This window comes from Neoarius graeffei, chromosome 1, assembly GCF_027579695.1.
Source record: "Neoarius graeffei isolate fNeoGra1 chromosome 1, fNeoGra1.pri, whole genome shotgun sequence".
Taxonomy (NCBI): domain Eukaryota; kingdom Metazoa; phylum Chordata; class Actinopteri; order Siluriformes; family Ariidae; genus Neoarius; species Neoarius graeffei.
In genome coordinates this window covers 125,767,659-125,784,242 of record NC_083569.1, presented here as the reverse complement: position 1 = coordinate 125,784,242, position 16,584 = coordinate 125,767,659, and the positions used below count along the sequence as shown (strand labels likewise).

At 43.8% G+C, this 16,584-nt stretch overlaps 1 protein-coding gene across 1 annotated transcript in view; it reads left to right on the top strand.

Moving 5' to 3' along the window:
- Positions 1–16,584, top strand: part of LOC132883301 (histone-lysine N-methyltransferase PRDM9-like) — a 322,553-nt gene that overhangs the window by 272,667 nt on the left and 33,302 nt on the right. Inside the window, exons 7-13 of the mRNA XM_060916743.1 lie at positions 2,587–2,680; positions 2,818–2,885; positions 3,024–3,206; positions 3,321–3,359; positions 3,474–3,599; positions 3,687–3,764; positions 3,879–4,001. Coding sequence (XP_060772726.1) covers positions 2,587–2,680; positions 2,818–2,885; positions 3,024–3,206; positions 3,321–3,359; positions 3,474–3,599; positions 3,687–3,764; positions 3,879–4,001 — 711 coding nt within the window. The remainder of the gene's footprint in view (positions 1–2,586; positions 2,681–2,817; positions 2,886–3,023; positions 3,207–3,320; positions 3,360–3,473; positions 3,600–3,686; positions 3,765–3,878; positions 4,002–16,584) is intronic.

Below are 16,584 nucleotides of genomic sequence, written 5' to 3'. Positions count from 1 at the left end.
GACCAGGGAGACCCACCCCCCCTGCTCTCAAGCTCCAGTCAGCAACGTATGTTCCTATCACAACTCGCACACAGAGAGAGTTATTTTAAAGAATGCAGACACAGTGTTTACACTGAGACACTGTCTGAGGTTTAATATGTTTACAGTCACACATCGTCTTGTATTTAAAATGTGTTTGTTTGAACTTGTCTGGTTTTATCTTAGCTTTGTTTGATTTAACTATGTTCTTTTTATGTGATGCAAAGTCACCTTGAGTGTTTTGAAAGACACTTATTTTATGTGTCATCAGGTGGTTGGATCTTCACCCCCAGCCCAGCCTTTCGGGAGCCTGGGTGATGTGCGTCCCGAAGTTCGTGCACGTGAGTATCCACCTGTTTTATCCCTAAATGATCAGTAAACTAATTCATCATCAATATTAAACTTTTTAAACTGGTTTTCTTTTCTGTACTGTTTTGCTCATATAAACGAATGATTGACATTTCCTGGTTTGTTTTCAATTCAATAATACCGTTATCTGTTTTGTCCTTTACTAAACAGGCCGCGGTACCGGGTTCCGCCATCGGGTGCGGAGGTGGCCAACTTCGAAGCTCACTGGACGGAGCCACAAGTTGGTCATCCCACCGGAGTCTCCTGACAAGAAGGTGTTATTATTGTCCAGTTTATGAAGAAAGTAATTGATCTTGAGAGGGATTAATGATTTTCATGCTAAAGAAATTTTCTTTGTTGTTGCAGTTCATTCTGATTGTCGGGGACTCCCACCTCCGGTCCATCGCAGATGGTTTCACCGTGATGCCAGAAGGAAAGTTTTCTTTTGGTGTCCTGTCGGCCCATGGGGCCCACGCCGCTCAGCTGCGGACTGAGGTCCTACATGCTAATGTTCCTCGGTCCCCTGACGCTGTTTGTGTTCTTGCCCCTAGCAACAACCTGACCGCGAGCAGGACCATCGACGAGGCAGCCGTCGATTACGCAAGTTTCCTCACTGTTGTGAGGAGCCGCTGGCCGGAGGTACGTGTTATTTCATGTCTCGCTTGTCCTGTATTTGTAGGACTTTAACAACACTAGAGGTACATTGACTAAAGTCATTGATTAAAGTTATAAATGACATGCGTCTTAATACTGATGCAGGCAAAACATCGGTCCTGGTGTTACTGGACCTCAGTGCAGCTTTTGATACTGTTGATCACAACATACTGCTATATCGACTTGAACACTGGGTTGGGTTGACTGGTAAAGTTATCAATTGGTTAAAATCATACTTAAAAGATAGAAGCTTCTTTGTTACCATGGGAAATTGTTCCTCAACATCAATGTCCTTGACCTGTGGTATCCCCCAGGGGTCGATCCTTGGACCATTTATTATTCAACCTTTGTATGCTCCCACTTGGACAAATTATCAAGAACAACTCAATTTTGTATCACTGCTATGCAGATGACACCCAAATTTACTTTGCTCTATCACCTAATGATTATACCCCCCTTGAATGTCTCTACCAGTGTATCGACCAAATCAACAACTGGAGGTCACAAAATTTTCTCCACCTGAACACAGATAAAACAGAATTACTTCTATTTGGGGAAAAAAGATGAAAGACTCAGGATTACCACTATTCTTGACACAAAGGGGATTAAAACAAAAGATATGGTTAAAAATCTTGGTGTTTTCATTGACAGCGAGCTAAACTTTGACAGTCACATGAAAGCAATCACTAAATCGACATTTTATCACCTAAAAAACATTTCCAAACTAAGAGGACTTGTGTCAAAAAATGATCTGGAAAAACTTGTCCATGCCTTCATCTCTAGTAGGGTTGATTACTGCAATGGCCTTTTCACAGGCCTGCCAAAAAAGACCATCAAACGACTTCAGCTGGTTCAAAATGCAGCGGCAAGGGTTCTCACACGAACAAAAAGAACAGAGCACATTACTCCAATTCTAAGGTCCCTTCACTGGCTTCCAGTAAGCTACAGAATTGACTTTAAAGCATTGCTGCTGGTGTACAAATCTCTAAATGGTACAGGGCCCAGTTACCTCTCTGATATGTTGCAGTGGCCTAACCCAATCAGATCTACCAAATCGCAGCAGCAAAATTTACTGGTAAAACCTGTTGTTAAAACAAAGTGTGGTGAAGCAGCTTTTAGCTACTATGCAGTACAGCTATGGAACCAACTGCCAGAGGACATCAAAAATGCTCCTGGTGTTGGCAGCTTCAAATCTAGACGAAAGACCAAGCTGTTCTCAGATGCTTTCTGCTAATTGATAAATATCGTCATCTTTACATGTTTTAAACTTTACTTAACTTTTATTCCATTTTATTCTGCTGTTTTTACTGAACTTTCTCTCTTCTTCCCCCTTTATTTTATGTAATTTTATTTTCTATTGTTTACTGTTTTGCTTTTACCTCTGTAAAGCACATTGAACTGCCACTGTGTATGAAATGCGCTATAGAAATAAACTTGCCTTGCCTTACTCTAAGATTAAACGTATGAGCTTTTAATAAATCATGTGCATTTATTGTAACGTGTGTGATTTTGAATGAAAATGTCAATTGATAACAAACGTGTTTTCTAAAATTTTGTTTTCTACAGGTCTTTGTGCTGGATTTCCCCCCCCGTCTCCAGGAGGATGAGACATACCAGGTCCTCCTTCGTCAAGAGTACCACCGCGTGACGGCTCGTATGGGTGTGTAAACATATCATGTCAATAAAAACAAGAAAAAGAAATGTACTTAAAAATGTCTGTGAAGATATAGTAATGAACATAGTCATAATACACGTGTGGATGTTGTAATGACTTATTTTTTTCTTTTATATTTTTAGGTGTGAGGTACTTCTCTGTGGCGGAGCACTTCCCCCTTACGCGCTTGGATCTGTGGAGCAGAGACGGCGTAAGTAGAATATCTATGTGTGACACAAAAGTCTAATTTGCTATAATTTCTTGTGTGCTGATATGAACCAGTCAACACAAGCTACTTTTTTATAGTTGAACTTTGTCTGTAAATGGATTTGTATTGTCATGTCTGCAGATTCACCTGAGCGATCGTGAGGGGATGGGCATCCTTACCCAGCTGCTGTGGACCGCCACGGAGCAGTTCCTGGAGACACCACCACCTCCCCCGGTTTCTCCTAAGCTGGTTGTGAAGAGAGAGGTACGTGCTCCTCTGTCTCCTGACCCCTTCCAGTGGAAGGTCGTTGGTCAGAGCAGCAAGGTTAAAGTTTTTTTTTTTTTTTTATTATGTTTGTGTGTACATTTGGGTGAACAGGTTCACAGTTGTAATTAAAAAGCATCTATTTAATCAAATATGTGATGTTAATTTTCCCAGTTGCAGGTTCCTGGTCAGGCCAGCTTGGCTCAGCAGCAGGTGAGTTATTTTTTTTTAACAATAAGTTAACTGGTTTATTTAGTATTTAAAGTTTGTATATTTGACCAGACAAATATTGATGCGTATTTGTGTTTGTTTTTTTGTCTTTCATAGGAGGAGTCCTTCCTCCCACTGAACCCAGTGTGGTTTAGTAGCATGATCCTTTGTGCTATGGAGGAGGTGTCTCCTTCTCAGCTGTCTGGTGTGGAGGACTGCAAGTCTCCTCCAGCACGCAAGAAGGTAAATTGATGTCTCTTCTCGGCTGTATTATAAAGTTTCTCCTTGTTCCCTACAGTTACTGATGCTATGTTTTATTTGACTTTGCAGGTGGCCTCCCCAGCGGCAGCCAGGCGTCGTAGGACCACGGAGAGATGCCCCCCCCACCGCCAGTCTCCTGTGAACAACGTATGTCACACAACTGACACACACAGTCAGTGTTTACAGTTGACACGGTGTCTTCATGGAGACATAACTAGACTCTGTCTGAATTTTAATATATTTGTTCTCATCTGTCAACAGCTGGTTGGAGCCCCTCCAGCCAGGCTGTCACAGAGACTGCAGGACGACGCCCCCTCCAGCCCGGTTCCACGGTCCAGGACCACGGATGGACCAGCCCCCCGCACCCAAACTTCAGTGACCAACGTATGTAAAATTTCCCATTCATTTCAATGGGAGAAGGTGAAAAAAATCGCACATTTTCAGCGTTTTTCAAACATCCGCTGCTCTGGCATGCTTTCACCTAGAGACATGATTCAAACTTCAAAACGGAGACAAAATTCTCCTGTGTGGATGTGGCATTCAACTTTTTTGCTAGGTTGTATACTTTTTGATCAGTCACAGATCAATTCTGGAGAAATCCAGACTTTATAATGAGTGTCTATGCAGTCGAGCTAGAGTGTACACAGCTTTAAAAAATGCTCTTCATTTCTCATTAAAACTGTTTTCAGCCACAAATTTCACTCTACACATATAATTTTCTCAAAAGTTGGAGTCACACTTGTCTTGATTCACACAATGTGTCTACCTAAATGATAGGATTTACATTTTCTGCACGAGAAGCCTCAAAGTGACAGGTTCACAGCCCAACTGCCCAATTGACTCCCATTATAATCCCGAGAGCGATTTTACTACAAAATCAGAAATGTCAGTTGTTTTCAACTTGCTCTATTGTCCACATTTTTTACACTAGGGACAAAAAAGATTACATCAGTGTGTTGAGAGCCTTGTTGCACTCAATGTGAAAGAATTTTGTGAATACCTCCTTTCGTTTTCATGTAAATCACTGTTGTTCGGAGAAGAAAATTTGAGAAAGCTCTCTTTGCCTGTAATATTATGTCTCTGCTCTGCACCTGAGCACCGTCACCAAGGCAACCAGCTCCAGTCAGAGAACAGATGGGGGAGGGTCTCTCTCTCTCTCTCTCTCTCTCTCTCTCTCTCTCTCTCTCAAACACACACATGATCATAGCATCGGAGCATCATAGCAAGTCACACATTCACACAGTACAGTACAACTCCTGCAATAGCGACTGCTGCACCCACTGCATCACTCTCACGATTTCCCACAGGGGAATTGTCTAGTTAGTGATGCTGTGCTGTGCATTGCAAACTATTGACTCCCATACAGTTAGGTCCATATATATATTTGGACACTGACACAAATTTTTTTTTTTTTTACCTGTTTACTGAAACATGTTCTAGTTATATAATGGACATAAAATCCAGACTTTCAGCTTTCATTTGAGGGTATCCACATTAAAATTGGATGAAGGGTTTAGGAGTTTCAGCTCCTTAACATGTGCCACCCTGTTTTTAAAGGGACCAAAAGTAATTGGGCAATTGACTCAAAGGCTATTTCATGGGCAGGTGTGGGAAATTCCTTTATGTCATTCTCAATTAAGCAGATAAAAGGCCTGGACTTGATTTGAGGTGTGGTGCTTGCATTTGGAAGATTTTGCTGTGAAGAAAACATGCAGTCAAAGGAGCTCTCCATGCAGGTGAAACAAGCCATCCTTAAGCTGTGAAAACAGAAAAAATCCATCCGAGAAATTGCTACAATATTAGGAGTGGCAAAATCTACAGTTTGGTACATCCTGTGAAAGAAAGAAAGCACTGGTGAGCTCATCAATGTAAAAAGACCTGGACGCCCACAGAAGACAACAGTAGTGGATGATCGCAGAATAATTTCCATGGTGAAGAGAAACCCCTTCACAACAGCCAACCAAGTGAACAACACTCTCCAGGAGGTAGGCGTATCAATATCCAAATCTACCATAAAGAGAAGACTGCATGAAAGTAAATACAGAGGGTTCACTGCACGGTGCAAGCCACTCATAAGCCTCAAGAATAAAAAGGCCAGATTGGACTTTGCTAAAAAACATCTAAAAAAGCCAGCACATTTCTGGAAGAACATTCTTTGGACAGATGAAACCAAGATCAACCTCTACCAGAATGATGAAAAGAAAAAAGTATGGCAAAGGCGTGGTACAGCTCATGATCCAAAGCATACCACATCATCTGTAAAACACGGTGGAGGCAGTGTGATGGCTTGGGCATGCATGGCTGCCAGTGGCACTGGGTTACTAGTATTTATTGATGTGACACAAGACAGAAGCAGCCGGATGAATTCTGAGGTATTCAGAGACGTACTGTCTGCTCAAATCCAGCCAAACTGATTGGTTGGCGTTTCATAATACAGATGGACAGTGACCCAAAACATAAAGCCAAAGCAACCCAGGAGTTTATTAAAACAAAGAAGTGGATTATTCTTGAATGGCCAAGTCAGTCACCTGATCTCAACCCAATTGAGCATGCATTTCACTTGTTAAAGACTAAACTTCAGACAGAAAGGCCCACAAACAAACAGCAACTGAAAAACGCTGCAGTAAAGGCCTGGCAGAGCATTAAAAAGGAGGAAACGCAGCGTCTGGTGATGTCCATGAGTTCAAGACTTCAGGCAGTCATTGCCAACAAAGGGTTTTCAACCAAGTATTAGAAATGAGCATTTTATTTACAATTATTTAATTTGTCCAATTACTTTTGAGCCCCTGAAATGAAGGGATTGTGTTTAAAAAAATGCTTTAGCTCCTCACATTTTTTGCAATCGTTTTGTTCAGCCCACTGAATTAAAGCTGAAAGTCTGAACTTCAACTGCATCTGAATTGTTTTGTTCAAAATTCATTGTGGTAATGTATAGAACCAAAATTAGAAAAATGTTGCCTCTGTCCAAATATTTATGGACCTAACTGTATATGGGAGTCAATAGTTTGCAGTGCAAAGCACAGCAAACTCTTGTTCTTCTGCGTGTTTCTTCTTATTCATCTTGCGTACAAATTTCGATTTCGAATAACCCAATAACCGTACATCGCACACAAACAAACAATATATCAAAACGTGCAGCTCGATTGGACTCGCTATGCTATTACTTTGTTCATCATTCTACTTCGCGAAAAAATCACGCAAAATTTCCCATTCGTTTCAATGGGAATAAATGAAGAAAAATGGCACATTTTTATCGTTTTTCAAACATCCACTGCTCTGGCATGCTTTCACCTAGAGACATGATTCAAACTTTAAAATGGAGAAAAAATTCTCCTGTGTGGATCTGGCATTCAACTTTTTTTGCTAGGTTCTATACTTTTTGATCAGTCACAGATCAATCACCATGATCAATTCTGGAGAAATTCAGACTTTATACTGAGTGTCTATGATGTTGCACTTCAGTGAAGGTGATCCAGTTAGAGTGTAGACAGCTTGAAAAAAAAGCTCTAAATTTCTCATTTAAACTGTGTTTTCAGCCACAAATTTCATTCTCTGTAAAGGAAATTTCTAATAAACACTTCAGAACGCTTAGCAGTCGTCTTTTCAGTTATTTATTATAGTAGATCATATAAACAGATATATAAAATAGGAAGGGAAAGAAGAAGAGAAGATACCACTTCTGATGCCGAGAGTACGCATACTCCGAGTTGTGTTTTAGGAATGTTATCTATTATACTCTGAAGGCATTCGCTCACTGCTTGTGTCTTCACGTGATTGGCTCAAGACTTTCTATGAAGTTTTACTAATGAGTGCACCTGGCATGCTTTGGTATGTGTAGGCAGATGCAAGTTAGGGAGAGCTCAAGCTCCCTGCTCATCACCACCGAGGTCAGGAAAGGTGGTTACATCATGAGAAGATGCGTAGTTAGGACGAACTCAAGCACCCTGCTCATTACCACCAAGGCCACAGAAAAGCGATTACAACATTGGAAAAAACATCTTTCTCAGTATATTAGGCCACTTGAGCTCAACACACAAACACAGAGAATAGGAATGTTCATCCACTAAATTTCCCTCACATTCTCCCCCCTTTTTATCCTACAGGATAATAATTGCTAAAGGAAAAGAAATGTACCCACTTTCAGTGATGAGAGTTCCCAGAGAGATTCGACTTAACACGTCATTGAGTGTACAGGGATAATGCTAAGGCTGTTTTGTAAGACACGGACGTCTTAAGTTAACGTTAGCAAGCTATATACATAGATCAGGAATAATAGAACAGGAAACAACCGTAAATGAAAGTGTTTTAAGTTAGGACTAATTCATGTCAACTGTGCTGATATCATCAAACGGTGGGTTATAGTCTTCGTGTGGGTTTGGAAGCCAGTCAGGTAAGTCGTCGGAGTCTGTTTTCCCATCTGGTAACCAGTATTTGTCAGCTGCCTCTGAAACACAGACATACAACATTGACAGAAAACAGGGAGCAAACATAGCATCACAATCACTAAGCCCAGGACCGGTATGGTGGATAGAATCAGAGTCTTCATCCACTCAACCAACACCATCAGCTGTCTTCAACTCCTCCATGTTCATCTGCTCATAATTGTTCAGCAACCTTGCGCATCTTGTTCAGTGCCTCAGTGATGTTACCGAGTTAACCCTTGCCCTTCTTGACGTGTATTGGTGCTCAGAGGGCGGGCATGCCCTATCAGCCCTCGTCCCACCTCACCGGGACTTGGAAGAAATTCGAAACCCTAAGACTTTATTGGCTAGACACTGAAATACTCTTCCCTATTGAGGGTGTGTACGTGATTGATGTGATACTTGCACTGTTCTATGCAGTGATTCCTTTCTTCCTCACGAGCTTTAGTCAGCGTCTGGTCACTTAGGCCTTCCTCTTCCTCCTGCTCAGCCGGTTCAGGAACCCTCCTGTAGTGGCTAGTGTGGATCCACATCACACTGCCTGTGACCTTCACTGCCATTGGGGTCATGAGCAGGACCTGGAATTGGCCATTCCACCGTGGCTTGTTCCACTTGGTTCATTGGAAGTCCTTCGCCACGATCCAATCCCCTGGTTGTAGATCATGCAGAGGTCCCTCAGCGGGTTTGGGAAGTGCTTCTTTTACCTGTTTGTGGATAGATTTCAAAGCAGAGGACAACGTTGCACAGTAATTCAACATTGCATCATCACACAGTGTGGTGTCCGGCAGTGTTCCTTGAACTGGCCCTATCCCCGTGTTGGGTACTCGTCCAAACAGAATTTGAAAATGGGCTTAACCCATGTTTAGGTCTAGTTTGCATCCTCATTTGTGTGAGTACTACAGGGAGGACCTTTGTCCATCCTAGCCCTGTTTCTGCACAAGCTTTGCTTAGTTTATTTTAAGGGGCCCATTTTCCCTCTCTTATGGCCCTTTTCCACTACCCTTTTTCAGCTCACTTCAGCTCGCTTCAGCTCACTTCAGCCCGACACGGCTCGCGTTTCGACTACCAAAAACCAGCACGACTCAGCTCGCTTCAGCTCTGCTTAGCCCCTAAAACTCGCACCGTTTTGGAGTGGGGCTGAAGCGAGCCGAGTGAGGTTGGGGGCGTGAGCAGACACTCCCCTGTGCACTGATTGGTGAGGAGGAGTGTCCTCACATGCCCACACACACCCCGCGAGCACGCTGGGATCTGTAAACACCGCAAACCCGGAAGGAGAAGAATTACGAGAATTTCTGAAGCCTTATGCGCCTCGCCTCATCTATACGCTCTTGCCAGTATCTGTCCGCATTGTCGGTGACAACAAGCCACAGCACCAAGACCAGCAACACTAACGACTCCATGTCCTCCACGTTTATTGTTTACTATCCGGGTCGTGAGACTACCGCTTAAAAGCTCACTGATGTCACTGTTTGCGCTGCTTAACGACATCATGTGACGTCCACCCACTTTCGCTAACTCCACCCAATGTGTCCACCCACTTCCAGCACGGTTCAGCGCAGTTGTAGTCGAAATGCAACTCCAACAGCCCCGTTCAGCCCGACACGGCACGGCTCGGCTCAGCCCGACTCAGCCGCGTTTGTAGTGGAAAAGCGGCATAAGTGTTAGTTCAATGAAGTCCATTTGGAGATGATCAAATGGTTTGTCTGGTATTGGGTGTGCTGCTTGAGTTAGTTTGATACCTTGACCTGCATTATGTTGTGCGCATATCAAGCATTGCTTGCAAAATTTTGCAGCATAATTTGAAAACCCCTCTATGAACCATCTCTTTGTTACTTCTGCTACCATCCCCCCTTTTGACACATGGGTGAGCCCATTGTGCCAATTTTGCATAGAAAGGGAACATGTATTTTCGTAGACAGGGACGGCCCGAGGGACAAACCCAGACCGAGTTTGCAAAGATACAGCCTGCCTGTTTCCAGACTCGTGTCTCGTCCTGGGTGGCAGTGCTCTGAAGGTCCGCTAGCTGTAAACAGGGGGTAGAAAACTGAGGAAAGGCGAGGTTAGAGGGTGAACTGGAAGTTGAGGCTGCACACTTGGCTGCCGTGTCCGCCCTGGCATTCCCTTGAGACACAAGATCAGTATTGTTAGTATGGGCAGCACACTTGCACACAGCAATGGCTCTAGGGAGTAGAATAGCATCCAACAACTCAGAGACCAGTGTATGATGTGCAATGGGAGATCCTGTGCTAGTGAGAATTTCTGTGTTTCCAAATAGTGCCAAAATTGTGCACAACGCCAAACGTGTACCTACTGTCCGTAAAAATATTGACAGATCACCCTGCAGCCAATTTGCATGTCTCAATAAGGGCACAGAGCTCTGCGGCCTGTGCCGACAGGTTTGAGGACAGACACGACGCCTTGAGGACCTCGTGATCTGAGACTACAGCAAAACCTACTTTCTTCTTTCCCATCTCTGGGTCTCTGGAGGCTGAACCATCCACATAGAGGACCATGTCTGGATTTTCCAAAGGGTCGCTCTTTAAATCTGCCCTGGCGGAACAAAAATCATTAGTGAGAGCAACACAGTCATGTGGCTCTCCATCGTCCTCTGGAGGGAGAAGAGAGGCAGAATTCAGAACAGAACAACGTTTCACAATGATGTTAGGCATATCAAGTATGACAGTGTTATACTTCAACCATCTCTGTGCTGACAAATGTGACATCTTTTTCTCCAACAGAAGCAGGGAGACAGCATGTGGGACCAAAAGGGTGAGGTTAGAATACCCCGCAATATTTCTGAAGGCAGTTACCGCCTTTTCAGCTGCAGCAACTGCACGCAGGCAAACAGGAAGTCCAGCCGCCACTGGATCCAGCCTGCTGGAGAAGTAAGCTACAGGTCTCAATCTATCCCCGTGTTTCTGCAAAAGAACAGAGGTCATGAAACCCTTCTTTTCATCTACAGTTTGAACAAATGGTTTATTGGGGTCAGGCAGTCCCAGAGTGGGTGTGGTCTGCAGAGCGCTCTTTAGGGACGTCAGGCGCGCATGGGACAGCTGCAGCATTGACTGCTTGCAGATCTTGGACAAACCTCCACTCATCGGGCTGGGACGGTTTTCTTGCCTTCTTAACTGGAAAAAATAGGAGTGCGCACTGGTGGAGAGTCCTAGCAAGGGACAATTACATCTGCCTTCAGTAACGAATCAAAGACCGGTCTTATACCTGTGATTGCTTCTGGTTTGAGTGGGTACTGGGTCTGTCTAGGCCTGAAATCTGATTTTGGGGTGATCACCACTGGTTCAGCATTCTTTATTAGGCCCACATCATGTTTACCCTTCACCCAAATGGAATTTGGAACTCCTGCCAGTTTGGGGTGCACCTCTGCTGGAGTTATGCCTGTGGAAACAGAGACAAACAGGCCACTATGGCCGGGGTTCCCAAGACCCTGGTCATCAGTGGCTAATATTACGCTGCGCTTAACATGGCATGACTTTGTTGTAGACCCCAAGCTTTTTGCAAAACAACACACTAGGGTCCTCTGTTTGGGACCACTCATTGCCATTGGCTGCGCACTTCTTGACCCACTTCCCCACGTCTTTCCAATGGGCGGCTCGCGGTTTTGCTAATGAGACCTGGGGTATAGAATTAACAATGTCAAAGAGATCATGTTGGCAGCAGTCAACCTCGGAGTCCTCTGTTATGAGGCCGCGCATAACATGTTTGAGAACACTGCGATGAGCATTGATGCAGCTGTTCGGACAACGAGTAAAATGGACCTGCACAGCACAATAATGTTTAGACCAATATGTAGTTTTGAGGGTCAATCGTTCACGTGCATGGGGGTCTGCAAACCAAGTATTTTCAAACTCTACATCTTGCCCTTGGTGAACATGTGCTGTGCAATGTAAATCTTCCTCTTTCCTATAGTCTGTGTCAACAGCAGAGCCGCCAGACATACACATACAGAGGGCTTCCAAACCCATACTGCACACTGCACATTTCACTTACTTCAATAGTTAGTCCATCTGGAGTGGACGTGAGATTTACTCCTAATTTGCACATTAAATCACGTGCTAACAAATTTACTGGACATGTATGTGGGATGAGAAATGAGTGGGACGTAACTATTCCTCCCTCGCTTTCACACGGGAGGTTGACTGAGAAAGTTTCGGTTACAGGTCGTCCTGAGATGCCCACTGTCTGAATAGAATTTGAGCTGAGCGGTGGGTCTACTGGAAGTACCCCATGTTGTATCACTGAGTGTCCTGCTCCAGAATCTACTAAAAAGGTTAACACATGCCCACATACAGTGAGGGGCATACAAGGGAGTTTAGAGAAGGGAGTAGTTGTGTATTTTAACAAACTTAATGCAACTTCAGGTGTATCTATTTGGACTGGTGTATCGGGCATTTCTGTGTAGTCTTGCTGTTGGATGCAGGTGCTGCTACTAATGTGTTTAACGTTATGTGAATGCTCCTGTCTATGTGTATCATCAGGTGTGTGCGTGTATTACCTCCCCTGTTCTCTGTGCGGGGCCCGTTCCTGGAATCCGCCCATCAGTCTGCTTTGCTGTACTCCTCACAGGGCCTCTGGCTGCTTCTGTGGAGACAATCTCGAGCAATGTGTCCCTTCTGATTGCGGTTGTAGCAGGTTGCGCCTTTTATCCAGGATGAGTCACCCCAGGTCGTCCTGCCTCGGCCCTACCTCGACCTCTTCCTCTAGGTCCAGGCTGAGCAGTCTGGAGAAGAGTGAGAGTGGCGGCGTGTAGGTCTTGGTCTCTTTGTGCCGACTTTGTCTTCTCCTTCTTTTTCAGCAGTTTTTCTGCATGCACAGCGTACTGCTCGATCTTGGTGAGGCTCAGGAGTGCCCTCCACTGCAGCCAGGGTCATGGGCCTGGTCAGGCCACTGTATTTTTTTTTTTTTTTTCTCATGCGCGGCGGTGAGACGGGCGAGAAATGCTGACACCACTTCACCATCTTCTTGCTTACACATACTGATCTTAGTAATGTCTATGTTCAAGGGAAAGCACTGTCCAGACGAGCACAGAGAGCATTGATGGTATCTCTATACTCACCATTGCCAGCTGCGCTCCAGTTTGGTGTAGTCATTCGCTGGTCAGCTTCCGGCCACTCTCTGGAAACCTTGTTCCAGTCTATACCCATCTTGGTCATGAGTAGGCGGCGAAGTTCATGGGTGGTCGGTCGGAATTCTCTGCAAAATATCAACAGCTCATTACCAAATCTCTTTCCTCCTACCTCTCACATTGGGAAGAGAAGCCATGCTTTCCTTCATGTCAGCTGTCGTCCAGGGTCTGCGGACTAGAAGCACACTGTCGGCTCCAGCCACTTCCACCATCGGAAGATGAAGAACTTCAGACTTTAGGTTACAGCCTTGTGGACCCACTGGTGAGCATGTGGTCAGGTCCAGGAGGGTGTCTCTTCCATCACCATATGCAAGACCGGATCTCGTGTGTGATGGAGAAGCGCTGAGAGGCGCTGATGCTGGAGGCAGCTGGTAGGCTGGGAGAGATTCCAGGGGATTAGTTTTTTTTTTTTTGTCTCGACTTCTCTCCCTTTCTGTGGGTGAAGCGTTTGTGGGAGTGATGCTCCGCCTTGCTGAGGAGGCAGTGTGTGTCGGGGTGGTGGGGCAGACTCCAGGTCAGGGTCCATCTTAAATTTCAAACACTGAGAAGAGGGTGAGAGCCCTGCCTGTCGTGTCTCTCTTTTGTACTTTCTCTTAAGTATTTCTTCTTTCCATTCAGAAAACGCCCTCCAGTCCCCTAAGAACTTAACATTATCTGCAGACTCTTCTTTTTCCTTCTGTTTCAACTTTTCTTCTAACTGTCCTATCTGCCTGGGACTAAAACTGCCCTTCTCAGGGAATTCTAAGTCCTTTACCCATATATCAAACTGTGCCAAATAATCCTCGCCATATGAGGTTTTCATAAACTGGATGTTTGGGCTGTCATGGAAACATCCAATTCTTATTATAGCACATGTAGCCTCACACTTGCTTGCTTTTTTTTTTTTCTTTCCCTAACTTACCATTTCTGTTCCTCATTGTACATTGTTATATCAATAGGTTATGACAACATTGGCTGAGTTTTATTTATCAGGATCACAAGAAGAATAGGTTGGACTATGTCCAAAAATGCGACACAATAATCCTTTAGGTGTGTTCTTATTAGTAAATAATTTATCTGGCATTTGCCTTAAGCTAAAAGTAGGTATCATTTAGCACAACAACCTCAAAGACAACTCACGCATGTGTACAAAAGCTGTTTCTCTGTTTCAGAATTTGGAGGAGGACAGTACTCTGTTAATTCATCAATATTTTGCGTGCACACCGGTGTGTCTTTGTGTTTTCACGATCTAACCTCTCTATCCCATTCCTCCGACGGGCCAGTTGTTCACACAGGACAAAGGGAGCAAGATTCAATTCCTACGAATCGCTGAACGTGAATCCGTCGAAACGCAACCGTACTTCACCTCCTCAAGTAGGCGAGTGATTACCCAGTCGTCACTTTGGCGGATAATTCTCTTACACAACCCAATAAACTACTCGCGGTTTGTCGTCTCAAAATTGTGTTTTATCCGTTGTCTGCTAACATATTGATTGGTACCACAGCTTAGCAGTCCTCCTGGGCTCGGACAAACTTCTGCCCGTCTCTTATATCAGTCTCCCTTGACTGGGACAATCTCTGTCCATTTCTTATATCAGTCTTCATTGACTAAGACAAATCTCTGTCCATCTCTTATGTCATTTTTTAAATACTAGGACAAATCTCTGTCCATTTCTTGTATCATTCTTTAAATACTGTTTCCACTAATTTCTTTACACAAGAATGCAAAGGCATCACTTACTGGTTCGGTGAGCCCTGATGGCCTGGTCTCTCGTCCGAGTTCTCAGCTCCGCACCGTAGCCTTGGGAATGTTCCGTCGTCCGAGGATCAGATGCATAGGGCCCACCCAGGGACGCCAAATTGTAATGGAAATTTCTAATAAACACTTCAGAACGCTTAGCAGTCGTCTTTTCAGTTATTTATTATAGTAGATCATATAAACAGATATATAAAATAGGAAGGGAAAGAAGAGAAGATACCACTTCTGATGCCGAGAGTACCCGCACTCTGAGTTGTGTTTTAGGAATGTTATCTATTATACTCTGAAGGCATTCGCTCACTGCTTGTGTCTTCAGGTGATTGGCTCAAGACTTTCTATGAAGTTTTACTAATGAGTGCACTTGGCATGCTTTGGTATGTGTAGGCAGATGCAAGTTAGGGAGAGCTCAAGCTCCCTGCTTATCACCACCAAGGTCAGGAAAGGTGGTTACATCATGAGAAGATGCGTAGTTAGGACGAACTCAAGCACCCTGCTCATTACCACCAAGGCCACAGACAAGCGATTACAACATTGGAAAAAACATCTTTCTCAGTACATTAGGCCACTTGAGCTCAACACACAGAAACACAGAGAATAGGAATGTTCATCCACTAAATTTCCCTCAGATTCTCCCCCCTTTTTATCCTACAGGATAATAATTGCTAAAGGAAAAGAAATGTACCCAATTTCAGTGATGAGAGTTCCCAGAGAGATTCGACTTAACACGTCATTGAGTGTACAGGGATAATGCTAAGGCTGTTTTGTAAGACATGGACATCTTAAGTTAACGTTAGCAAGCTATATACATAGATCAGGAATAATAGAACAGGAAATTCCCTCACACTCTCCACACATTTTCTCAAAAGTTGGAGTCACACTTGTCTTGATTCACACAATGTGTCTACCTAAACGATAGGATTTACAGTTTTTGCACAAGAAGCCTTAACGTGACAGGTTCACAGCCCAACTGCTCCATTGACTCCCATTATATTCCCGACAGTGCTTTGATGAAAAAATCAGAAATGTCAGTTGGTTTCAACTCGCTCTGTTGTCCACAATTTTTACACTAGGGACAAAAAAATTACGTCAATGTCTTCATGAGAGCTTTCTAGCGCTCAGTGTGAAAGAATTTTGTGAATACCTCCTTTCGTTTTCGTGTAAATCACTGTTGTTTGAGGAGAAGAAAATCTGAGAAAAAGCTCTCTTTGCCTGACGATACCGTCATTGTAAGTTTGTTACACAATAATGAATACAGCCATGGTCCAGTCTTGGAGGATTTTATTAGGTGGTGTGATCTATCTTTCTTGGTGCTTAATACATCCAAAACAAAGGACATGATTATTGATTTTTAGAACTCAGACTCCAAACCATGATCCCACAGTCATCAAGGGCCAATCTGTTGAACGCGTGGATAATTACAAGTATCTTGGGATTGTCATTGATGATAAATTGACTTTTAGCAAGAACTGCGAAGCAGTATGCAAGAGCGGTTGTTTTTGTTCAGAAACTGTTCCGTTTTAACATTGATAAAACTATGCTGACCCTATTTTATCGTGCTTTTATTGAGTCATTGTTATCTTTGGCCTTCGTGTCTTGGTTTGGTAATCTGTCACTACAGGACAAAAACTCCCTGAACCAAATAAATGGGCTGGGTGGCTAATTGGGAAG